General features: G+C 43.4%; 1 protein-coding gene across 1 annotated transcript in view; it reads right to left on the bottom strand.

Moving 5' to 3' along the window:
* Positions 1 to 17240: 17240 nt before the first annotated feature.
* LOC138268075 (CD209 antigen-like protein B) overlaps positions 17241 to 27969 on the bottom strand; it is a 30062-nt gene continuing 19333 nt past the window's right edge. The window contains exons 4-6 of the mRNA XM_069217435.1: positions 27767 to 27918; positions 21589 to 21701; positions 17241 to 18586 (exon numbers count right to left, since the gene is read on the bottom strand). Coding sequence (XP_069073536.1) covers positions 18412 to 18586; positions 21589 to 21701; positions 27767 to 27918 — 440 coding nt within the window. The 3' untranslated portion in view covers positions 17241 to 18411. The remainder of the gene's footprint in view (positions 18587 to 21588; positions 21702 to 27766; positions 27919 to 27969) is intronic.

Consider the following 27969-nt stretch of genomic DNA (forward strand, 5'->3'; position numbering starts at 1 on the left):
CGTGCCAGAGGCAAGCCCGTGTGCGCCCGTCTGCGCCCGTCCACACCCAGACCGCGCCCAGCCCCAGTCCCCCTGGCCCAACCGGCCAACCTCCCCCAGACTACACTACCACCCCACTCCCTCCTCTCCCTCAACCCCGAAGCTCGCCCCAACTGCATTCAAACCAGCCCCACACACACACACAAGGCCCCTTCTCCTGCCACACCTGCCTATTCTCCTGCTCCACCTCCCACGAACCCCACACCAACCCCAAACACAACAGCCTCCACACATCAACACCGCACCCACCAACAAACCCCACAACCTGCACAAGCCCCATGCCAATGCCACCACAACCCACAGCAAAACCGCAAGCACCCCCGCCATCACTATCTCACATCACAACAACCACACCACCCGCAACCATCTCAGCTGTCTGCTACTAAACACCCGGTCCCTACACAAACATGCCATAGAACTCTGGGACCTCATCACATCACACACACCCAACATCGTCTTCCTCACAGAAACCTGGACAAACCTCACATCCGAGCCAGACATAGCCACAGCCACCCCGGAGGGCTACAAACTCCAACGCAAAGACCGCCTTAACAAACCAGGAGGCGGCATCGCCATCCTTCACAGAGACACCATCAAGGTCACTACCAACACCCTCGACACCCTCAACAACGCAGAACACATGCACTTCCTCATCCACATCAACAACACCACCACCCCCAGAGGCACACTCATATGCAGACCCCCAGGACCACGCCCCCCCCTTCTGTGACACCATCACTGACACCATCAGCACGCACGCTCTCACCTCCACAGACTACATACTCCTCAGCAACTTCAACTTCCACCTGGAAAACCCTCACGACTACAACTCCTCCTCCCTCCTGGACAACCTCACCAACCTGGGACTCAAACAACTGGTCACAGCCCCACCCACTCGGCTGGACACACACTCAACGCAATTTTCACCTCAAGCCAACACATCACCTACACCCACACCACCGAACTCCAATGGACGGACCACCATTGCGTCCACTTCTCCTTCAACAAACCACCCACACACCACCACCAACGCACCACCCCCTACCGCATGTGGGACAAGATCCCCACAGAGCGCCTGAACTCCCAACTGACACAAACCCCCCCGACACCACCGACCCCAACACCGCCGCACACAACCTCAACAAATGGATCACCACCTGTGCCGACGCTCTCACGCCCCTCAGAAAAAACATCACCACCCGCAATATCAAGAGCGCCCCATGGTTCACCACTGAACTCCACGAGTCCAAACGCAAATGCCGCAAAGCAGAGAAAACTTGGAGACAAGAACCCTCCACCACAAACTTCTCCACCCTCAAAACCACCACACGCATCCACCACCAACTCATACGCACCACCAAAAGAGCACACTACTAGGAACATATTGACAACAACTCCCAAAGCAGCAAAAAACTCTTTACCATCATCAAAGAGCTCTCCAAACCCAAAGCCAGCAGCCGAGACCCCACGCACACACAAACCCTCTGCAACTCCCTCTCAAATCACTTGCACTGCAAAATCCTGGACATACACAACAGCTTCATACCACACACACCCTCCACACGCAACCTCCACCCACCCAACACAAACACACCACGCACCCCCCCCAACCTACTCACCACCTGGGCCCCCACCACCGACGAAGAAACTAAAATGACAATGAACTCCATCCACTCTGGCTCCCCCTCCGAGCCATGCCCCCACCGAATATACAATAAGGCCAGCCCCACCATCGCCCCCATACTCCGAGCCATTATCAACAGCTCATTCGAAACCGCCACCTTCCCAGACCCCTGGAAACACCCGGAAGTCACCGCGCTCCTAAAAAAAACCAAAGCCGACCCAGACGGCCTCTCCAACTACCGCCCCATCTCCCTCCTCCCTTTCCCAGCCAAGGCCACGGAAAACTAGTCAACTCCCGCCTATCCCACTTCCTCAAGGCAAACCACACACTCGACCCCTCCCAATCTGGGTTCCGCAAGAAATCGCTCTCATCGCATGCACCGACGAAATCAGATCCAGAGTTGACATGGGCGAGACCGTAGTACTCATACTCCTGGACCTCTCCGCAGCCTTTGACACTGTCTGCCAACACACACTACACACACGACTTCACGACGCCGGGATCCGCCACAAAGCCCTGGACTGGGTCACCTCCTTCCTCACTGACAGAACCCAAAAAGTCAGTCTCCCACCCTTCCAATCCTCCGCCACCAAAATCACCTGCGGAGTCCCACAAGGCTCCTCCCTCAGCCCCACACTCTTTAACATCTACATGGCCCCACTAGCCAACATCCTCAAACCCCAAGGCACCACCATCCTCTCCTACGCTGATGACACACAACTCATCTTCTCCCTCACCCGCAACCCCGCCACCGCCAAAACCAACCTACACGTTGCACTCCTTGACACCGCTGCCTGGATGACAGCCAACCACCTTAAACTCAACTCCAACAAAACCGAAATAATCATCTTTGGCCCACACAAAAACACTTGGGACCCCTCTTGGTGGCCCACCACGTTAGGCCCGCACCCACCCCCGCAAACCACGCACGCAACCTCGGCATCATCCTGGACCCCTCCCTCTCTATGGCCCAACAAATCAACGCCCTCACCTCCTCATGTTTTAACACACTCCGCACACTGAAAAAAACTTTCAAATGGATCCCCACAGAGACCAGAAAGACAGTCACCCACGCACTCATCAGCAGCATACTTGACTACGGCAACGCCCTCTACGCCGGCACCACACTAAAACTCAAGCGCAAACTACAGCAAATCCAGAACTCAGCAGCACGACTCATCCTCGACCTCCCCCGCCATGAACACACCTCACCACACCTCACATCCCTCCACTGGCTCCCCATAGACAAAAGGATCACCTTTAAGATCCTCATCCATGCACACAAATCCCTCCACAACACCGGACCAACCTACCTTAACGAAAGAGTGACCTTCCACACTCCCACACGCCACCTCCACTCCGCCGACCTATCTCTCGCCACAGTTCCTCGCATCAAACACACCACCACTGGAGGCAGATCTTTCTCTTATCTGGCCCCTAAAGCCTGGACCTCCCTCCCCACCCACATCCGCAAGACCCAGGACCTCCTACTCTTCAGGAAGAGCCTTAAAACCTGGCTTTTCGAACAGTGATCTCCCCTCCCCCCCAGCGCCTTGAGACCCTCACGGGTGAGTAGCGCGCTCTATAAGTCTCTTTGATTGATTGATTGATTGACTATTTCTGCATACTAGCGTACATAATTAGTGTATTACTTACCTCCTGAGGGAGTATAGTCTCCATGGTATTTTTGGTATTTGTGTCACCAAAATAAAGTAGCTTTATTTTTGTAACACTAAGTATTTTCTTTCGTGTGTGAGTACTGTGTGACTACAGTGTTATTGCATGAGCTTTGCATGTCTCCTAGGTAAGTCTTGGCTGCTCATCCACAGCTACCTCTAGAGAGCCTGGCTTCTAGACACTGCCTACACTACACTAATAAGGGATAACTGGACCTGGTATAGGGTGTAAGTACTATAGGTACCCACCACACACCAGGCCAACCTCCTACAGTGAAGTAATTAGTGCATGGCGAGAGCACACGTTGCAGTTACCTTAGGGCACGAGTTATAGTTACTTGAAATAACTCTAACTATTACAGATGAATTTCTATGGTTTTGTACGTTTAAAATGTGCACCTAACTATATCGTCCCTGTAACCTTTGTTTTTTTTAAGTCAATTTCTACGTTTGAAAATATTCTATTCCCTAACTATAACATCTCTGTATTCTTTGATTTTTTCTGTGAATTTTTTGTTTCTTTTCAACATAAAGTAAATTTTATTGCAATACATTGTGAGTGGGTGCATGAGTCTCTGAGTCTATGGGTGCATGCAGGAGTCTCTGAGTGGGTCTGTGAGTGGATGTATGACTACCTCTGTGGGTTTATGAGTGGGTGCATGAGTGTCTGTGTGTGGGTGAAAGTCTCTTTTTTTGCAATATTTGCAAATGTGACGCAATGTTACACAGGGGCATGCTGGGCATCGCAACAAATTTGTGAATATGGAATGTGGGTCAAAATTACCTTTTCTTCCACTTTGTATGCCCATAGTGTGTTCAAGAAACTCACACATCTGTTGGAAAATACACAACTAGGATACCATCTGTTTGGACAGGAAGAAGTGTGAAAAAGAATATAAAAACAAGGCAATTACATTTATTTGTGACTCTATAATCTGGAACTACATCCCAGTGTCCAACAGGACCACCCTAATCCGTGCTATTTAAAAGTTGAAGACACTTCTTTAAAGAACACATCACAGTAAAGTAGCAGTCAACCTCGGCTCTCAAAACTCAGTTTCTCTTCTAATCACTCATCCCATCTATTCTTACTCTTGACCCTTCACGGTGCTCTGTTGATTTGTTGCTTGGTTCTCAATATATAAATAGCACATACATATAATCGCTGAATGTTAATGAAAAGGTGCATAGGCTCCTATAGCAATTCAGCACTAAAAAAAAAGTGGTATAATTGCTCTGTAGAAATTCTAATATGAAAACACTGAATTCTACTACAAGTCTGCTCTCTGGTGGACATTAATAGACAAACATGCATATCCAAAATGTTGATGCTGTTTCATTTAACAAAGTATATTAGTGAAATGTCATGTATTTTTGCCTTATATTGTGTACTTATTCAACTCGTTAACATTTTTATTACTTTTTTCAGCAGTTTGCAATTACTGCCTTGTACCTTTCTTCAGCTTTTCAAAAATATGTACAGTGTTCTTCGTTGCCATGCAGGGTGCACATCCAGGTGGAATTCAATTCCAATAATGCACCTTATAACTAATGCAGGTGAATGTTTCTAATGGACCTGGCCCTTTTTGCAGAGTCACACCAAATGTTTTGCCATCCTCTGCCTTCCCTTTCTCTCCCTTCCCCTTTTTGTTGGCTATTTGGAATTTGCACACTTTTTCTCTGCTAACCGGTGGTAAAGTGTTTGTGCTCTCTGTCTGAAACAGGACAATTGGAACCTACCTGATTGGTACATTTAATTTGCTTGTAAGTCCCTATAAAATAGTACTACATGTACCCAGGGCTTGTGAATTAAGTGCTACTAGCCAGACTTAACTAGTCCCTGCACCTGCCTCATGCTCCGATGTGGGTGGCCTGAAGTTGTAACTTTCCCTGGTCTAGCACGACCAAATGACCATGAGTGGTGCTTTGCATTTTTAGGTGCTATTTTCACTGAAAGTTTTAAACATGAATATCTCCGGTTCTGCTGATTGGATTTTTGTCGTTCTAGTATCATTTTATTTACTCAATTTTTCTACAATGGTTTCGGATTTTTCTTGCATTGGGTTTTCACTTCACTACTGTTTAAGTGCTGCATTCTTACTTTACACATTGGCCTTAAACTAAGCCTGGCTGCGTTTGTGCCAAGCTACCAGTTGATTGAGCAGAGGTTAATTTAGTGACCTTTGTGGTTCACTCTGACAAGGATTGTGGTTGTTGCCCAGGTAACCCAATTTCTTACAGTTTCTAATAGGGCAAACCAGCACCAGTATGAACAACAATTCCAGATGCTACAAGGGGTAGAACCACTTATATCAGAACCTCACAATTATGCAAATCTCAAATTATATAGGAAGAGGCAAATATGTTTTAAAAAGTGTTTGAAGATTTATAGCACTTTGGTTAAAATGATTATTTTTGAGTTATCAAATAATTTGTTTCTAAACACACCACGTCCAATGTATTAAAATATATATATTTCAAGGAGGTGGATGGGGCTACCTCGCAATAAATACTACAGTGTACCATGCATAGTGTCATTAAGCAAAATTAATTTCATGCTTGAAACAAAAGCAATACATGGATTGCTAGCCTTTCAAATGAAAAAGCATGCAATAATGTTTTTATTTGAGTTTCAATAACCCGTGTTGGGAAAAAGGGTGCGCTGCCTGGGGGGGTAACTGACTCTTACAGGCACTCCTAGCTCTACCAAAGCCACATTCCAATAAGGAAAGTAAGGCGTTGATACAAAATGGAAATAACACAATAAAGCTAAGCATCGGTAGGACTAAAATAAATCTAAAGACAAGGGGGAGCTCCTAAAAGGCACAATAGGAGAGGAGCATTAATTCAGACCAAAGGCACTGAGACCCCTAGAAAAAAACCAAGCTGTGGTAGTGCCCTAACGCAGTTCACAAACTTGAAGGTAGGAGGGAACCCCCAATAACAGTGATTTAAAAATGCCATTTCACTCTGACCTCTTCACTTCACCGGACCATTCTCATCCAAGTAGCATAAACTCTTGAGAATCTCAGAGTCTCGATGTGGCTCTATTCTGACATCTAGGAGTAGGTGGGCAAGGTAAGTTGTAGATGGACCCCTTACGTTAAGTCATTAGAGCTGATGCTAGTTGCTTTAAAGCCATATCTGTCACAGATTCAGGTGGGTCTGATCAGGACTCTGGTTGGGACGCCCCTTGAGGTCACCGAATATCCTAAAGAGGTAGTGTACTGGGGAAGAAGAGCAGCTAAAGGCATACACAGAAAGTACAACTATGGACAGGCACAGGAAAGTAAAAGCAGAGCAACCCTTATGTGAACAAACAGGAAACGGATTACTAATGGACAAACACGCTGCAGTTGTATACAGAGTAAGGCGCAGAACCTCCCACAGTGACAGGGAATGTCAATGCCTCTGTGCAGTTTGCTCTTACAGATAGTCACCCTGCCAGCCCCATAGAAAGGAGGCAGCAGAAGTGATTCTGTCTCTGGACCCTAGGGCACAAACAAGGATAGTACTTACATACACAAGACATGCTCTTGTGGGTCCAGCTGGAAACACAGTGGCGATTCCTGAGAAAACAGCACTAGTACACAGTCACTGATAGGCACGAAAGACAACGTATAACACTAGATAAAGATGGGGGCTAGAATTGCCTCCTGGAAACCAGGAGCCAACCACACTACAAAGGAGGACACTTATACACTGTTGAAGACTGATAGAACATTTACCAGACACAAATAACCAAGAAGAAACGGAAACAGAAGGGAACAAACTAAGAGGCTGAGGCAAGAACTGGGAACAGGCTCAGGCTGAAGCAAAGGCAAGACTAGGACTGGAAAACAGGGCGCAAACCTCTGGCTGGAACAAACAGAGACAGGTCTGGGAAACAGAGAGCAGGCTCTGGCTGGAACAAGCAGGGACAGGGCTGGAATACAGGGATCAGGAATAAGCAGTAAACAGGACTGGGAAACAGAGAGCAGGTTCAGGCTGATACAAGGCAGGAGCAGAACAGAGAAACAGGGAGCAGGCTCTGGAAGAAACAAACAGGTACAAGTCTAAGAGATAGGAAGCAGACTCTGGCTGGAACAATCAGGAGCAGGACAGGAAAAAGGATCAAGCTGGAACAGAACAGGAACAAAACTGGAACTCCATCCGATAAAGGGTCTGTAACACAAAGGAATCAAACTCCAATGCACGACGGGGATCTTGAGGAAATGGCTGCTTATAATCAATTCCAAGCTGGGCTGCACAGGTGAGGTCTCAGGTGTGTGTAATTTCAGACACTTGCAAGTCTTGGAGGAGAGGATCCGGTGAAAAGGAGCAACTGGACTTCTCCCATAGAAAACAATGGGAAACAGAATCTAGGATTTCCTGACTACCAGGCTGTGCATTAAGGGATTTGCAGTCCCAGGAAGCAAATGTAGTACTACACAGGAATACCATGGTGAAAAGAGAAACAAACAGGAGTCAGCAAGGGACTCTAGATAAGTGTTCAAGGTGATTCCCAGGCTACCGAGAGTCCCCTTACAGCGCCCCCTAGAAAATGGGACGACAGAGTCATAACAATCGCACTACATGTAACTGCATCTTAGCCAGTCAAACCTTGGGTGCCCGAAACAGAGAAATGATAGTAGTGCTTTATAGCAGGACTCAAAATGAAAGTGCCGCTAAGGCAGGGCCGGATTGGGAACCCAAAGAAGCCCTGGCAAATTGTGTCAAACCTGTCCCTATAGTGTGCATAGCGAGTGAGCCTGGCCACTACAATGGGGGTAGGAGGGGTTCTCCCACAACAAAACTGGGAAACAAATGACAATTGTGCCTTCCACAACACATTTTCCATTATATATTCAACTGTATTAGTTTTTACATCATAGTAAATGATGACCTTACAGAGCACCAGGATACAGCAATCTTCAATGATTTCACCATCACCCTCTAACAGTGCCTCTCATCTCTCCATAGCCCTTTTCCCACATGTATTTCATTTGTTCTATAGTGGCTCTCTTACCAGCGTAGGTTATTGAAGCATCTTAATCACACACACATACAGGGACAATGGACCATACGAATGGAAATCAGGTGTATAGAAAATGTTACATAAGACAAAAGGACTACAAGGTGTAAGTTTCACATTTCATCCCTACTGGTAAGCATTTTTTAAGAGTGCTTGGTGTAGGGACGCATAAACTCAGGAATCAGAGCCTAGGATAAACAGAGACTGGGGAAAAAGCAGCTTTCTAACCTGTCCCATGCAGTTTGCATGCAGCTCTTTGATGGCAGTTCATAGCTCACTGTGCAAGATTATGATTGTAATTTATGAACTGCATAGTAACAAAAGGATCTCTATGACAAAAGCAGAATATCCCACTGAACTATAGACATTAAATACTGTTCTGTAATCTGCATAGTACACGTTCTTTCCAGCAGGCATATTTACCCTCTGCGCTACCTTAGATGAGTAAAAACTGCCACTAGACAAGACAAAACTTCCATCTCTCTCCAAAGAGTTATCTTGGCACTTTTATTGTTGCCTAAAAACTGTTGGATATACAAGGACCTCTGCAGTGTTTTTAAAATTACTGCACTGTTACTGCACTGCCTCCTGTAACAAAAGCAGCCCCCACCCTTCCAGTCTCCCGGGGAACTGCCTGATGCCCTGTACGGCCAGTACGGCCTTGCGCTAAGGGCAAAGTTGCTCATAACACCATGTCGCAGCACATCCCTATTGCAGTAATGATTGGAATAAGTTCTTTTTTTCATAGCACTTAGGCCCATATTTATAATTATTTTGTGCCGAATTTGCATCACTTTTTGACACAAAAGCAAACGCAAACTTACAAAATATAATTGTATGTGACACAGATGCAGCGCAAAAAAAGTATAAATATGGGCCTTATCGCCATACTTCTGCAGCTTCTAAGTGCTGTAAATAGTAGGAACATGGACCTCGGAAGGTGGAAAACAGAGTTTTTCTGAGACTGAAATTTGTGACCTGCATGTGCTGCAAGGGGCGCTCTGCTCACTGACTTATCCACCCAATGAACACAAATGCTAACCATTCCTGATGCTGCACCTACCCAAGTGGTGCAGGACTGTGCAAATAACATAGAAGAACATTTTTAATTGGAAATTCCATGACACACAGAACCACGAGGGTGGACAATGCACTGATCACTTATACTAACAAGCCTCTAGAAATGTTCAACTATAGCCAGCAAATACCACATAGTATCTTTACTTTCTACTGTCTACAGCAGTGGTTCCCAACCTTTTGACTTCTGTGGACCCCCACTTTGTCAGTACTGGAACCTGGGAACCCTCACTGAATCATTATTGGAATCTGGGGCCCCCTGATGAGTCATTACTGAAAGCTGGGGACCTACTCTGTTAACACTGCAAATTCATTGCCTGGGTTTATGGGCAATTGGGTTGCAATGAGAGACTGGAAAAGGTACATGTGCTTGCCATGTACCATGAGCACCATGTTCAAGCAATTACAAGTGAAGCCCAGGCCATGCAACTAGAGGTTCAGTGCCTTAAACGGCCTGCTGAAAAACTGCAGCCCGCCATGTACCCAAAGCTGAGGGAATGATCATACACCCCCAGAGCACTGAAGTCTGCACCAACATAGCAGTTCTGTTCCCTTGTCCATGGTCCTGGAACTCTCACTTCCTAAGTTTTTCCACCTTGTAATGAACTATCTTGCTTCCGGTTCCCCTTTGTATCCTCTCCATGCAATTCCTACTTTGACCCCGCCCCTTGCTCATGTACGACCTTCTTGTCCGAGACTCCTCTTCCTTCATCCTCATGCATAAAGGTATTATCTCTGCTCTTTTGTTGCTCTTTCTCCTCCCTCACACCTCTAATATAGTTATCCTTCTCACTCTCTCCTGGAACCCCGCTCACTCTGTCCTCACACCTGGTTTCCCCGCTTATTCTCTAACATCTTCTCTTCTTCACGTGCCCATCCTGTTAACGCTACAATTTAGTTCAGGTTTCTTTCTCCATCTTTCTCCTTTTCAATCCTTTGTTCTATTATTCTCGTTTCTGGTCTCTTATTCTCTCACCTTTCTTATTCTCGGTTTATCTTAATTTTCGTTCTGTTCTTCCTCCTCCTACTGCCTCCAGCCTCTCCCAGTATTCCAGGCAGAACATGAATTCAGCACCCAGCAGAAAATACTGTGAAATAAGCTCCCACTTCCAGCGTCTGGCCTTTCTACTTTAAAAAAGCACGCAATGACTTTCTAAAAATGTATGTTTCGCAATTTATTGACATAAATGCTTAGTTCTTTAATCTTACGAGGACAGGATGTTGCATGGCATCAAGTGCACTAATCCGAGCTGGGCACTCAAGCCCATATTTATACTTCCTTAGTGCCGCATTTGCGCCACTTTTTGGCGTAAAAGCGGCGCAAACTTATAAATAGGCCCATATTTATACTTTTTTAGCGCCGCACTTGCACCACTTTTTGATGCAAAAACCGCACAAACTTACAAAATAGAATTGTATTTTGTAAGTTTTGCGTAAAAAAATGACGCAAATGTGGCACTAAAAAAAGTATAAATATGGGCCATAGCATTTTGTAAGTTTGCGCCGCTTTTGCCTCAAAAAGCGGCGCTGTATGTTTGCGCCGCTTTTGCGTCAAAAAGCGGCACAAATGTGGTGCTAAAAAAGTATACATATGGGCCTCAGTGTCTCTGGTGGTCATTCACATAGCTTCTCGTTTGCTGGCCGCCCTCTCCAGCCCTGGGCCTGGCTCTGTGTTGTGTTGTAGAATTCTCGACATACGCGCGTATGTCGAGAATTCTACATTCCAGAGAGGGACGGTTGGAGACATGGAAAAAGACGGAGGTGGGCGAGGGATCGTTTCCGTTGCTGCATCCGCTTTACAAAATAAACTTATATTATTAATAACTTTTCACTGGAGCAACGACTATCATTACATTGGCGACGAGCGCCTACCTCCACCTCAAAATTACCGTGGCACGGAAACGTGAGAGTGGACCCGCGATCCTGACTGCGACCGATGAAAGCGACTTCTTTCCTGATTGAAATTTGGATGGCACGAAGGAAAGGAGGGTTGACGCGCATGGATTTTGAAGAGTATTGAGGCTAGTAAGCTGAAAATTCATTTTCTAGAAAACAAACCCTACCGCCCATAAAGAAAACGTCAAATGACGTGGCGGCCATCTTGGGGGTAGGAAATACATTGGAACAATCGTCCATTAATGTGGCAGCCATTTTTGGAGTAAAAATCAGATTTCAATTTTAAAAGTGGACAATTTAATGTTGAAGGTCATCAAGATTCTACACAAAAGTGTGACTGTCTATCAACAATTTTTGATGTTGTCTAGATTTATGTTTTAAGACTTATTAGGCTGGTCTTATAAAAAAAAAAAAAAAAAAAAAAATATATATATATATATATATATATATTCAACGAAGGGAAAAGTCCAATATTTACATTGTGAATTACCATGGCTACCAACGCCCAAGGTATAGTACCACCTCCCCCGTTCCTTGCACAACCAGGTAATCCACCAATTCCTTGGGGTGAATGGATTGACACTTTTGAAAATTATTTGGTGGCACTTGACAGCCAGGATTTGAGACCAGTGAGAAAAAAAGCTATCCTTTTGAGTACTAAAGGACAGGAAGGTCAGCACATATTTAAATACTTACCTCAACCATTAGTAGAAGAAGGTCAACTGGAAATGGATGTATATAAGGAGGTGAGGAAAAGACTGGAAAAAAGATTTTCGAAAGAAGTCAACATTGTCATGGCAAGACATACATTTTATACTCAACCACATAGATCAGAGGAGAGTATTGATGAATTTGTCACAAGGTTGAGGGAGTTATCCACCAAATGTCAATTTGGTGCGATGACTGAAGAATTAATACGAGATCAATTAATCGTTCAGTGGCATAGCAAAAAAATGCAGGAAAGATTATGGGCAGCCAAAAATCCGTCGTTGAAGGATGCTATTGATGTAGCAAAAGTTGTTGAACAATTTGAATATTGTATGAGAGAGATGGAAAAGAAAGAGAGAGTGTCCAATGGTAGTTCTGAGACAAATACAACTTGTGTTATAAAAGAAGGCAATGATGTTTTGGCAAGTACAAAAGGTGGGCGTATGTTCAAGGGTGCAAATAAGAATAACGTTGTCAACAAGTCTTACAGTAAGGCGTGTATGAGATGTGGGAGTAAGTTTCACAATGCAGATTCAAAATCATGCTTTGCCTTGGGTAAGGATTGCATGAAATGTGGTAAAAAGGGGCATTTTGCACGCATGTGTACGAATAATGGAAAATCTAGAGTAGGTATCATACATCAAGATTATATGGAGGATGCCGAAGAAATAGATAGAGTTTTATCCATAGAGAACACTAGACAGGAGGTGAAAAGTACACATAGACCTCCCAAACCAACGGCAAATTTTATAGTACGTGGGAGAAAGGTACGACTAATGATTGATTCTGGTTCACTATACACAATCGTACCCAAAAGCTTATTGGTTAAAGAATGGCCCAATGTGCGTCTTCTACCAAAGGATATCAATCCTGGTGGTTATCAAGGTGAGAAAATAGATATAATTGGTTACATGTTGGCCAACATAAGTTTTGCTGAGAGACAAATTGAGGATAAGGTTTATGTGGCTACTAATGGTCCACCAATTCTGGGTTGGCATCACCAGTATGATTTACACATAAGATTGGATCCCAGGACAGATGATAGGGTCATGGCGTTGCAAGACGATAACTTAGGTAATGTATTGGAGGAATACAAAGAAGTTTTCACCAATAAAGTAGCAGCACTTAAAGGGTATACACACAAAATCATGCTAAGGAAGGATGCAGTTCCTGTACAGCACAAATTGAGGAGAGTTCCTATTAAGGCAAGGAATGAGGTAAAGAAAATGATTGGTGACATGGTACAAGAGGGCATCATAGAACGTATTGAAACATCAAGTTGGATCTCCCCAGTGGTCCTCACAAGTAAGCCTGATGGGTCTTTGAGATTCTGTGTCGACCTCAGGTCACTTAACCAGAATATAGTGGTTGATAATTACCCATTCCCTAATATTAACGAATTAGTTTTACTGCTGAGAGGGGGAAAATATTTTTCCAAGTTAGATCTTAGGATTGCGTATCATCAGGTCAAATTGCACGAGGAATCCAAAGAGTTAACAGCATTTATTACTATGGAGGGGGTCTATCAGTTTAATAGGATGCCATTTGGTTTGGCCTCTGCGGCAGGTGTATTTCAGAGAATAATGTGTGATGTGTTTGAAGGGGTTGATAACGTGATGTACTTTCAAGACGACATCTTAATTTTGGGAGAAACTTTGGAAAAACATAACCAAGTACTGAAGTGTGCATTAGAGAGAGTTATGAGAGCAGGTCTTACACTAAGAAGAGAAAAATGTAAATTTTTAGTTGAAGAAATTGAGTATTTGGGATATACCCTCTCTGAACATGGAGTAAAACCAATGAGGAAACTGTTGGATGCCATTGAAAAAGTTCCATCCCCCCAGGATAAAGAACAGCTGAGATCATTCATGGGACTCATTGAGTACTACTCCAAATTCATAAAGAATTTTGCTGATAAAACGGAGAGTATAAGAAAACTTTTACACAAGGGGCAAAAGTTCCTATGGGGGGATGATCAGGAGTCAGCTTATCAAAACATAAAAAAAGAAATGTGTAAAGCTAAAGTTTTGGTACCTTTCAATCTTGAAGCTAAGACTATTATAACAGTGGATGCGAGTGCAATTGGTCTAGGAGCTGTGCTTTCACAGAGCTCTGACAAAGGAGAAGGGACTGTTGCATTTGCGTCACGATCATTGACCAAATCGGAACAAAATTACTCAGTCATTGAAAAAGAGACATTGACTGCATCGTGGGGCATTGAGTATTTCAGAACTTACATTTAGTGACGTAAGATAATATTGCGCACTGATCATAAACCATTGTTGAGGGTACTGTTACCTGGGGGTGCCAACAAAGTGTCTCCACGCCTGGCTAGATTAGCTGCAAGGTTGCAGGAGTATCAGTTTACTATTGAATATATTCCTGGATAGCGTAATGTTCAGGCGGATTGCCTATCTCGCTTGCCATTGAATTGGCAGGAGGTAGATAAACAACGTATACAAGACTATGAGAGTGAAGGTGCTGTTGCAAGTGTTGAAGACGTGCTTGAATGCACTCAGGGTGTGGTGTCGAGTGAGGAGTGGTGTGAGGAAATGGAGAAAGATGAGGTGATGAAAGACGTTATTAATGTAATTGTTAGTGGAGAAAGGAGAGAGAGTACATTAAACCCTCAGGTTGGCCCCTATGCAAAGATACTGGAGGAATTGTCTATTGTCACTAAGAATATCGTGGTGAGGGGTGACAGGTTTGTTCCTCCGGTAGGTGTGAGATACAAACTGTTTTGGTTGGCTCACGAAGGCCATTTAGGGCAGACTTTAACGAAAAAAAGACTAAAGGAAAATTTTTGGTGGCCAGGGATTGATGGTGCGTTTGCAATTGGGTTGAGAGGTGTGTTGATTGTGTGGAGAGTGAGAAGAGATTGAAAGTGGGCAGACAATGTTTATTGGGATCCATATCAGATCCTGGCATAGTGTGGCATACATTGTGCATGGATTTCATTGGACCTTTGAATGGTGTTCCATGGGACTTAAGATATGCTTTAGTGATGATTGATGTGCATTCAAAATGGTTGACAGTCAAATTTATGAAAGAGGGGCCAGATGTAGGTAAGTATGGTATTGCGACTTGCAATTTGCGAGTCATAGCGACTCACAAATTGCAACTCGCAAAACCAAATGCAGAAAGGTGTCTCAGACACCTTCTGCGACTCGCTATGGGGTCGCAAAGACCCACCTCATTAATATTAATGAGGTGGGTCGCAATTTGAGATCCCATAGCTAGTCTGGGCACTCACGGGGATGGTGGCCTGCTGGAGACAGCAGACCACCATGTCCGTGACTGCTTCTAAATAAAGCAGTTTTTTTTTTCCAAAGTGTAGCCCGTTTTCCTTAAAGGAAAACGAGCTGCACTTAGAAAAAAAAAACTAAACCTTTTGTTTTGGATTTTTTCAGGGCAGGTAGTGGTCCCTTGGACCACTGCCTGCTCTGAAAAAATATTTTTATGTCCAGTCACAAAGGGGAAGGGGTCCCCTGGGGACCCCTTCCTGTTTGCGACTGGGTTACCATCCACTTCAAGTGGATGGTAACTGCGATTCCATTTGCGACCGCTTTCGCGGTTGCAAATGGAATTGCATAGCATTGCGAGTCGCAAATAGGAAGGGAACACCCCTTCCTATTTGCGAGTCGGAAATGCATTTTGCGAGTCGGATCCGACTCACAAAATGCATTTCTACATAGCAAAGAGGTATTTGCCCCTCGCAAATGGCGATTTTCACCGTTTGCGACTCGCAATCTCTTTGCTACATCTGGCCCGAGATTACTACCAGAGCAACTATTAGGACAATGCAGGAAATATTTCATGAAGAAGGTTTTCCAATGAAACTCATTACAGATAATGGGACACAGTTAGTTTCCCATGAGATGGAACAATTCCTCAAACAGACAGGGATACATCATTCCTGCACTGCATTATACAATCCACAGGCCAATGGTATGGTAGAGAGGTGCAATCGGATGGTAAAGGGTGTTATCAACATGGCTATAAGAGGTGGCAAGAATATACGTACTATGGTGGACGACTTTATATGGGCGTATCGCGCCACAGTGCACAGTGTTACGGGTAAAATTCCTTTTGAGGGGATGAGAGGCAGGAAAGCATGTACAAAAGTTAACCCACCATGGTTGCTTTCAGTTTTAGAGGAAAGAGATTCAATCCAAAAGAGTGCAGGGACATCACGATCTTTGACGAGATTTGGTGAAATTTGGTGAAAATTAGAGCGGTGAATACTGGAAATAGCTGCATGAAATTTCGGGGACCCTACTTAGTTAAAGATGTATGTGAATTTCATGTTGTTTTGGAAAATGGTGAACGGTGGAGTAAGAGGAAAGTAGCACTGTATTGCAGAAGTGATGGAAATGAAAAGAGGAAGATGGGCTCTGAAAGATGGGTTTCAGATGAGAACAGTGTTTCTTTGCTTATGAGTGATGAAGATATATTAGATAAAGGAAGAGTGGATGTACAGGAGAGAGACTGTTTGCAAAATGAATGTCAACAAGAGACAGAGATGGAACCACTTACAGATATGAATAAAGGGAATGTCCAAACCAAAAGAGTGGGGTTAAGACCTCGTAAACCCCCAAGATATTTACAAGATTATGTTGAGTGAAGTTGACTTTAAGTTATACTATTGTTGTAGTTATCTTGTACATAGTTTTAAGTTATATGAAATTTGTGCATGTCATCCATTGTTTGTAAAGGGGGTGGCATGTCATCTATTGTTTGTAAAGGGGGTGGATATGTTGTGTTGTAGAATTCTCGACATACGCGCGTATGTCGAGAATTCTACATTCCAGAGAGGGACGGTTGGAGACAGGGAAAAAGACGGAGGTGGGTGAGGGATCGTTTCCGTTGCTGCATCCGCTTTACAAAATAAACTTATATTATTAATAACTTTTCACTGGAGTAACGACTATCATTACACTCTGCCAGCTCGGGCAGGGTGCCCTGGGTTCCGAACCTGAGTGCAGGCTGAGCAGTGGGAGCGGGTCGAGGCGCTGTGCAGATGCTTGAATAGAGGGTGCTCCAGGGAAAGCGCTATCGGAATGTGGGCGGAGGGCAGACCCGGTGCGGATCTCTTTTCGCAGTGCAAGCTCACTACTTGACCCGCCCTGCATCATTTCCGTTCGACTGACTTTTTATAAACAGTTTCTATTTCCGTTTTTTTAAGAGACAGCAAGGCCCTTGAGTCTGCCCATCTAGTAGTTTATATACATTGCGGCCCCTACCACATACAGGAAAGCGTGCACCTGAGCACCGTTTAAGAGAATAACAGTACAAGCTACACCGAGGCCTGTGGTTTAGGGGGGCACACACAAATATAGAGTGGCTGGGCCCCTCCCGTAGCCACGGCCTGGCAAAGGCCTGTATCCAGCTCTGCACAGTGAATTGGCAATCTAAACATGAGTATTTAACACATTCTGCAACTAACACTGTTGAGGGTTTCTAATCTAGAACACTACAACTACCAGGAGCCAATGAGCCAAGCACAACTCCTGTAATAGTCTTTTTTGAAGTACATTTCCTGGATCTTCGTCAGTTTCAGTATTAAACTCAAGATTCTACATGCACACATGTGGCTCCATATGTTAGGCACCAGCCCACACATCTATGTGCCAGGCCCTAGACCAACAACAGGAAGAGAAGGCCCAGTGCCAATTGTATGAACTAAATCCAATATCTGATTTAATGTTTTGTGTCTGTGTCCATGAGAGTTGCACATGGATTTGGGACCACTCAAAGAGGTGGGCTTTCATCCTTTCAGAAGTGCATAAATGGAGGATCTTGACAGATCTGGGATGGTCGGGAATGCACGAAGCATAAACGATCAACACATTTGTCTTCTGGAAGGTTTTCTGGTTCCACAGACAACGAACAGGAAGTATGGCAAGATTCAATTTATAGAAATGTTTTACAAAGCGGGACATAGATTATTACATCAACAACATCAGCTGATCTTCACACTATGCAGGCTCCAACCCGGGTCCTTCAGATGCTGTTCCATCTTTTGCCACACATTGCATCCACTAAATTTCTCGTTAGAAGTAATGACTCTGAATTGAAATTCTTATTAGGGTCCAAACTTTCTCTTGTCGAAGTCATTCAATACATCCTCTTACTCGTAGTTCAACCATAATGGATTCCAGTGTGGATGGACTCTACAGCGGGATAATTGTAGGTTTTTCCATACTCCTTGCTAGAGACCTTTAGACTGATTGGCTGCTGCACTGATGATGTCACATAGAAACATATGACTTGAAGGTAGGTGTTTCTATGAATAATCGAGAAGGCAGATTCCAGACACCGAAAGAGAGACTTAGTCAAGCCTGTGACAGAGAGAGTGAATTACTAGTCGCAGATGTTTAGGAGAATATACTGGTGCTATTGAAGAGCACCTGGTCTGCATCCTTTTCACATATGTATCTGAATCCTTTCCAACATTGATCATCATTCCATGAGTAAGGACTTCCATACTGCACTGTTGTGACACAGTCTTCTGCATCATTATAGTTATCTGGCTGGTACCGATTCCAGAACCTGTTTAGAAAACAAATGGGACAATAAAAATAAGTTTAATATCATTATTCATTAATAAGAATGTCTTGCATGTGTTACTGTTATGGACAGCAATTGATTAAGGGCCTGATTTAGAACTCTGCTGACGGGTTACTCCGTCACAACGGAGACAAATATCCCATTCGCCAAAATGTAAATCACATTATATCCAATGGAATTTAGATTTCGGTGGGCGGGATATCTGTCACTGTTGTGACGAAGTAACCCGCCCACAGAGTTCTAAATCACGCACCAACAATGAAACAGGCCTTATGGTATCAATAATTAGCAATCTGCAGCGCAAAAATAAAATGTATCATATTTAAGTTAAAAACACTAAAAGTTTTTCACAAAATAGTAATCACCTATTTTTTAAATATCACTTACTATCACAGCTTAGATGTTTCTAAGAGTTTAAAAGGAGAGATATTTATGTTGCCCAATTTAATTGTATTCAGTTTGCTTAGTTTGGAAAGATTAAAGAGTTGCTCTAAAATGAATTTAAATCCTGATCTTCATATCACAAAGATGTGCTGAGTGCTGATTTCCCTGAGACATCTTTATGGTGAAAAAAATAAACAATACAATGTATACTAGTGACACATTATCGATTCAGAGTATAGAAAAGGGTAATTTATTATGTAATAATAGCCAACTTGCTTAGATTTCACCTTCATTGTCCCTTTGAATTTTCTTATTCTCTGATGTGCAGGAAGATGGAGTATACAACAAATTAGCACCCAATGACTACATTATCCCTAGAGTGGAATTCTTGTCGTTTTATGAGAACCTGAGAAGGAAGCATGACTTTCTTGCTCACTGTTCTCTCAGCAGTCAGTAGCTAAGTGTGGTGTAGGGGAGTGTAGATCGGGTTGAGTAGAAACGCTCTGTCGTAGGGCTGCATAAGGCATATGTACTTCCATCCTCGCCCGCACACCTCAGACATGTGGATGATTGTTGATGAACATGCGTCTCACACAGACGCTGGAGTGAGCAGGCCAACACTTCACCTTAAAATGAACACAGAACCTGTAGTATAGTGATAAAAGACAGCCCGTATTGTGTGCAGTACCATTTGCAATACACTGATGAGAAACATAAACTACCCAGCGTAGGACTATACAGAAGAACACAGATTTATTTACACTATGTGAGAGAGAAAACGATTAGCCAAGAAGGAAGAATTTAGAATGTCACCATACACTCCAAGCATAAAGAAAGTCCATTTATTTGTTCCACCCGAACAGTGGACTGTGAACAGTGCTTCTGTAACCTGCACCTTTCTTCTTTTTGGGATTTCTTTAAAGGAAGGACCTGCAGTCAGGTGATGAGAGCATAGATAATTACATTCCTATTGCACATTCAACTGTTCAACCATTCACATTCACCCAATTCTATTGTTCTTCTAACCTGGATCTTTTGAGAAACAGAACTATGTTTACTTAATATCTTTTTTTCTCCAGGAGTCAGATGTATCTAAGGTTCTCTGGAGAACAGTTGAAAAGTTCACAAATATACAATCTACTAATGTATTTTACAGGAAACGAAAACTCCTTCTCAAGGTTCTGTTTTCTCAATCACAGTCTCTAAGAATTAGTCTGAGCACTGAGGTTTGTCTCTAAGACTGGCAAGTCTGCAAGGCGAAGAGTTTTTGAATGTATATGTATATATATATATATGTTGGCAAGTCTGGAAATCATACAAAATGATTTGTTACTGCAGTTGCTTGAAGTTCTGTTAAGCCCAAACAAGTTCTCCTCAGAAGCTGAAAGCCAGTTGTTGGAAGAAGGAAGAAATTCAGCTTCTCCAGAAGGGAAAAACTAGCTGGTGTGCACACCGTAACAAGAAAAATAATTAATTTCCTCTAAACTGGAAGAATTCTCTATTAAACGAAGAGCCTCAGGAACACTGCTCATTCTCCTCAGGATGACAGTTGAAGTGCACGGCTCCCTAAGAGGAACAGCTGGAGGCAGGCTACAGCACAAGACTAAAGTAGAAACACTAGAGCGCTGACCTCACAAGGATCTGCGGCCACCATCTTGAGTGGTAGTTAAACCTGAAGAGGCTAGTTCTAAGAACAGACTCCGCAAGAGCCACAGGGAGTGAGGACACCGCTGCAACCAATGTGGGGACAAGGAAAAGGGGAATCGCTTTAGCTGAGGAAAGAACTTAACAACGCTGGCAATAGTTTTCCTGACAATCCCTGACATTAAACCTCACATTACAGCCTACAGTCTCCCCGGACCCGCTACTATTCAACGCATCCTTGATGCAGGTCTTCACTTTGCAAGTCCCTCCTCTATGGCATCCTCGATGACGATGTAAGACTCAGCATCAGAAGCCCCGCAGCTTCCCAGAACTGCCTCTGTGTGATGCATCTCCACAGAAGGACCTTGCATCGCTTCTTCTGCGTGAGACATCCACAACGCAAGAGTCTGCATCGCTTGGTAACTTGAATTTAAGGTACTTTTTCAGCGGGCCTAACTTGGTCACTGTAGCCAGCCTGCCCTTCATAGCAGTCAGCCTGAACTTGTGACTTTGTCCCGATCTAGAGCGATCAGATATCTACAGTTGCAGCTTTGTGTTTTTTGGCACTAATTTCACTTAAATCTTGAAAATTGCATATCTCTGGTACTACTGGTTGGATGTTTGTTGATTTGGTCTTAAATTATTTATTACATTTAACTTTATTGTTCTAAATTAGTGTGGAATTTTTCTTGTGCTGTGTTTCACTTTATTACTGTGTGAACTGCTGCATAAATACTCTACACATTACCTCTAAGTTAAGCCTGACTGCTCTGAGCCAAACTACCAGAGGGCTCAGAGGAGGTTAATTTGGGGTTTGCTTTGTGACTACACCCTGACAAGGATTGTGTTTACTGCATGAATAGGGTGTCACCACCCATCAACCATCAATCCAATTTCTTCCAGGCTTGACATCAGCTATTACCAAAGTGCGATTAAATATAGAAGGAATAACTCACCCTAGGGAGCCGGAAGAACCGTCCTCCCAGTGCCACTGGCCTTCCTTTTGAGAGTCTGAATATCCAATCCAAAATTTATCATGTGGATTTTGTAACCTGCTGTTGATAAAAATCTGAATATAAAATGAATTCTTTGTTAGTGTGCATTCACCTCCACATTTATAAGAAAACACTGAATCCAAGAAAAGAGTTCATGAATGAATGCAAATAAACAAGTTTGCTTTCACGTCCTCCGTTACTATTAATAAAACTGACCAAAAGACAATTATCCGAAGAGAATACACACTTACCATTTTCTATCCTACAAGAGGCCAATACAACACAGAGTCCAATGTTTATTCTAGTTTCAATACAATACTAGAAATAGGAAAAGAATCATCGAGTACAGCAAGAGCAATGCACCCACCAGACATTCACGATCAACTTTATTGTTAATATGACACTTTATGAAAAAGGGGAAGAATGATGCACATGAAATGCCATTATTTCTAATATTAAATACACAATGTCTTTCCAGCGATTAACTATTAACTTGCACCACAGTAAGAAGATTATTTATCTGTCTGTTTATTTATGCGATTTATACTGTGCCTATCCAGAAAGTGACAAAAAGATGATCTAAGGGGATCATCGTTTTATCACTTTGGATTTTGTCTTTTTCAATACATGACCACTGTATTAATGGCCACGTCTAGAAGAGATATACAGTATCCCTTGAAGGATCTGTATGATTATGTGGTGCATCCAGTGTATGAAGAGGGGGATTATGGTGATGATTTTATGGAGTGGCTTGTAGCAAATACGGGTAATTTGTGATTGAGATGAGGACCATAATCTCTCGGTTGCATAAACTCTGGGTGGCACTGAAGCCTCCCCAACCTGGGGGAACTGGGCCCCTATCTTGTGTTACGACGACACAAGGTATTGAGATCTCAGTTCTCAACCAACATTCAGTAGATTCCGCTCTTCCCAATAGAGAACTGGACCTCTAGTGGTCAATGTGGCATCAGATCACTTCTTTGGCAGACTCCATATTCTCCCATGTTGGCTCCAGAACCATCAAGTCCTAGCAGAAGCAATCTTCTTGACAGTTTATTAGGCACCTATACACACCAAGAGGGAGACAGGGAAAAGGCACAGTATTCTCTCCACACTAGTACCTATCAACGTAATGGCTGAAGGGACTAAGTGACCATTATAATCCACATTTTAATGTCCACCCTTTTGTTTTTAATGTTGCTCCAGACAACAGAAATGCACTTTCCAGTTAACCTGAAGGCATTTATTGAGAAAAGAGTCCCATTTATCTACTTCTTAAAATGATCTCTGCTACGAGCTCTTACTTTAGGGTACCTTTATCGTTCAGCATGATGAGAGGTGAAGGAGAAGCAGCCTAACAATTAAGCAGGCCACCCAGGTTAGTGAGTAGGGGTCTTGTGCCCATTTTAGAAAACGTTTTTCAGTGACCTACCTCATTATATATAATTCCTTACTTTTTTATATTTTCTGTGCCAGTTTGTTACCCATGATATGAATACAGTTCACTATGCACACCTTTCTCAGAAGTTGCCAAACCAAACACATTTGTGCATATTCTGTTCTTCCAATGATCAAAAATGTACGGGACAAGTTAATTGAAGGCTATTTTTTCTGATTCTGGTAGCCCAAGACCTAGAAGACACCTGTACAAAAGTCTAATTTCCATGTCTCTAATGGAAGGGACAATAATTTAGATTCTCTTCTAGAATTAGCTTTCCTTCATCTAAATGTATGTATATATTTTTATATCTGGTTTATTTCCCGCTAAGACCACTACCAAGCATGTTTAGATGGTGGAAGGTGCAGTGGAGTAGTAAATTAGAATGGTGGTAGGTGTCACCAAGTTAACAGTTCATTAGGTGTTTTTCAAGTCTGAATTCTGTACATGGAGCTCCGGGTCTAAAGGTTTCATGCTTCTCAGGAGGTATTTGTAAGACCTAGTCAGAGCAGAGTTCAATGATTTTTAGCCTTGACCTCTTCTTCATTATATCAAGCCAGAGCTTAAAGGCTACAGTGTTACAGGAAACAGAGTCTTGTGAGCTCATGGTTTGTCCTCCATGTATGTATCCTGCAGTACTTTTTGGGAGGTTAGTGCATCCTGGGGTTGTTGTCCTTGTACCAGGTCATGATGAGTAAAACCAGTAGGTGATTAAGGGAACCAAGGAGGGAGCTGCTTCAGTGCTTTCTCCCCTTTGCTACCAAGGTCACTAAGAAGCCTTTCAGGATGTGACTAAAAGCTTCCTCCAGGCCAACCATTTAGAGATGATAAACTGTTGTTTAGGTTTTTTATCCTTAGCAGTTGTTGTGTATACCTACATAATCCATTTTGGAATGGTTCTTCAGATCCAAAGTCAAATCCAATGATCTTTGAGGTGAAGGTCATAGTTTGATTAATCAAGATCTATTTTTTAAACCACATTTTTCTTTTTTTTATCATAGCATTCATAATTGACACAGGAATGTCACTTTGGTAATTTCCAAGTTAGTCCACTTAAACTAAGACACATTTTTAACCCTTCCTGGAAGGTTCTAGAGGATGGAACGGATACATGTCTATTATTTTCCAAAGAATATCTGTGATAGACAGAAACTTTAGAGGGAATCGAGGCACCCAGCCACCTCTATACTTTTGCCGTAGTGTGCATGACGGACAGGCAGTGTGTTTAAATGCAACAACAATACAATACAATAAGAAGGCTAGCAGTAGGGTGGCATAATGTCATAACTAGCTAACAAAAATATTCTGCCTAAATTTCTTTGTGACACCTGACTGTCACTATAAATTTTCTTAGTAAATATAAATCATTAACCTAGTTTGACTAGTCACACCAACATTATATACTACCTAAACATTTTGACTGTATCTCATTTATATTCCTACTAATTGTATTGAGTCAGCTGGACTCAATGTAACCATTGAAATAGGAAGTTTGGGAGCAGAATTTAAGAGATTGAGACTGGTGCATTGTGTGGTGACCTAAAGTGTTCCAATCAATTGGAATTATTCTTGCTTTTATTAACTTTCACTGTCGAAACATGAACAAAGATCATCTCTATAGAGCTACAAATTGACAAAGTGTTGCCAAATTATTGAGGTATTTTTAAAGTTTGCTGCCCCATCTTCAAATCCATTAAAAATATGTGCTATTATTCTATGGTACTGATTACAAGTTGGGCAAAGCTGTATCTCAAGGTAGAAAACTGCCCTGACCATTTATACCTGACACAGAGTTCATTCACTTGGATATTCTGGGTGCAGGAACACCTGGGATTAATTTTCCCAACAGGAAAATCTATCTTGTAAATTCCCAAAACCTTGGGCTGCAAGACCAGCAGGGCCCGGACCCTAGCCTTTGGGGTACCCACTTATAAGGCATGGGGAACAAGGATTGCTCCCCGGGGCCAGTCTTGAGACTCTTTTCCTCCTTGGGTACATGTCCAAATCACTTCTCGCCCTTCATCTCGTAGACGCCCTTTGCTTTAATCCTGCAGCAGAATTGAGAATTCTGTATTGAATTTCACCTGGAAAAAATCGAATCAATGCAGTTATTCTCCATGCTATTGGAACTGACTCATTTAGCTGTATTTAAGTGTGGGATTAGTATCCAAAAATGTAATTGAAGGCCACATTGTATCAGCACCTAAACGCAGTTAACTTGTAATTGGTGACTTTGGCCCTCAGTATAACAATGGCGGTAAAAACCGCCTACCGCCGCGGTGACGGTCGCCAAAAGACCGTCACCGCGGCTACCATCCGTTCGCCAGATTATGTCCACATGGCCATGCTGTTGGATGGTGGTAAGATGGCGCTGCTATCACCAGCACCGCCATGCCAGTAGACCGCTGCCAGCCATATCATGACACATGATACAGCCTGGCGGTGTTCTGGTGGCAGGCGCTGCTGGCGGGAGCAGCGCCCCGTCCCGTTCCCTGCCGGAAGACCCCCTGGATGCAGGTAAGTTGGGCTTCCGACAGGGGAGTGGGGTGTTGTGTGTGTGTGTGTGTGGGGGGGGGGGTGTGTGCATGGCTGTGAGTGTGGAAATGAATGCGACTGTGTGTGTAGTGTTGTTTGCGTGGGTGTATGCATGTGTGAGAATGTGTGTACAAATGCAAATGCGTGTCTGCATGTCAGTGTGAATGTGTGTATCGATGTGTGAGAGAATGAATGAATGCATACGTGAATGAATACGTGTATGCCAGTGTGAGTAAGTGTGTGTATGCGTGGTGCCTGTCTGCAAGAGTGCACGTTTATGGGGGTGGAGGATAGGAAGGGGGGAGCGTGGATGGAAGGGGGGTGGGAGCGTCTGGGGAGTGTTTGGGGGGTGGGTGAGCCTCCTACCAGTGACAGGGAAGGAATTCCTTGTCACTAGTAAGGCTACCGCCATGGTTTTTGTGGCATTGCAGTAGAAAGTCTCAAAATGCCACTGGTACAATAGCAGCCGCTGGGATGGAGAGTTTTTATCTCCAGCCCGGCACCCGCTACTGCCATGGCTGTAGGAATGGTAAATTGGCAGGTTGGCTGCAGCCAACCCACCAATGTCATAATGTGGCGGTATGTACTGCCAGCCTGTTGGCGGTAATACCGCCACATTATCACCTACCACCGGGGCCATAGGGACCCCCTATGTGTTCTATTTAATGGTTGTAATGAAACATGTGATCTTGCTTTGATTCACACATGAAGAGATTACCCTACCTATTTTAAGCTTTTACTCCAGATAGATTTTAAGAGGAAGGTGACACATTTTTACTCAATAACTTTTAAATAAGTTGGGCCTGCTGATTACAACATTCAAACATTGTTTACAGGTTTTATATGGCTGTTTGTTAGAGCCTTATAAAACAACTTAGCTCATTTGCAAAAATTTACAGATTTCGGCAAGGAGAACACATTTGCTGCCCAATAATGTACTTTCATAATATTCCAGGAAGATCCCACTTCCCCCTTGTAGCTTTCAACTCTTTCATTTGTGGTGCCACTACTGTCTCAGACCAGGACTGGTACCCTCTAGGGACTTCATTACTTATTACCCCCTTAAAATGGGTATTACTGATACCAGGTGATTTTACCACGCCAATAGCTGATAATTACTGTTCTAGAGAATGGGTAATACTCCACACACCTGAAATACCAGATCTATTATTACATGTTTATCCTAATTTCTTGAACTTTAATGTTCACCTATTTATTAGATTGTTAGCAGATTGAAAGTGTAACTGGAAAGCAGATTGCATTATCAAGCATGTTATTACCAGTTCCATACCCTCACCTGCAAATACCAAGTGGGGTTCTGCACAACTATAACTTGTTGTAATGTGGCATCATCGTTCCACAGAAACATAGTGCAAAAATAATACTACTGCGCACAACTGGTATTGAAAGTCTAGTTGGTGTCATTTTGGCATCCACCTAACGCTAGTCACTGCAACAGCCTTTCTGTTTTTGGGGGCAACCTGCTGATAGACCTCTAAGTGGCTGATAGACCTGCAAGTGGCTGATAGACCTGCAAGTGGATGATAGATCTGTAAGTGGCTTCCTGCAGTTGATTTGGCTTGAAAAGTTCACTGCCTCTCACAGACTTATCACTCTTTCCTCACTTGAAAGAGTGTTGTAACGTGGTAACAGTCATTAGGCAAGACACACCAGTTCATGTGAGATACTTCTTCACTGTGTTGTTTCCATGTACCCTCCAAGTGGGAAAATAAATATGATATGAATAGGGAAACAGGACATCCCGACAGGAGCAAGGACAACTTTGTTTAGCCTCCAGACCCCAAATGACTCACACAGCCAGCATTCCACATACTACTCCATTCACACTTCATCACTCATACAGACTGATCAGTGACCTAAAACATAGGACACTGATGTAACACATCCCTGTTCCTTATAAGTACAACAAACATCCTGATGTAACATAGAGTTAGGTTCGTAATTAAATGTTCCATAGTTAGGTAAAGTGAGAAACCCATGGTGAAGAAAGAACACATTGGATAACGGAAGGCAAGACTTTGAGGAGAACAGACTTTCCTTTGCTCTCGTATATTTGAAAGGCTAGATCCAGACCTTGTCAGATGATAATGATATACATCCACTGCTCTAGGGCTGTGATCCAACTAGAAAGAGAAGTTAACACACCTGTTCTTCCCGGCTGTTCACCGACACTAGCTTGGACTTATGAGACGCACACCTTCCTCGGCTGTTCCACCAGCTCAGTTTTTCTTCCGAAAAATAGTAACAGTGAGGATTTTGGAATGTCCATTCTTCCTGGCACGACTTACAACGGATGGCTAAAAAGAGAGGGCAGGAAGGAGAGAAAACAAGTGCCTTTAATATTTGAT

The sequence above is a fragment of the Pleurodeles waltl genome, chromosome 12 (genome assembly GCF_031143425.1).
Source record: "Pleurodeles waltl isolate 20211129_DDA chromosome 12, aPleWal1.hap1.20221129, whole genome shotgun sequence".
Lineage (NCBI taxonomy): Eukaryota > Metazoa > Chordata > Amphibia > Caudata > Salamandridae > Pleurodeles > Pleurodeles waltl.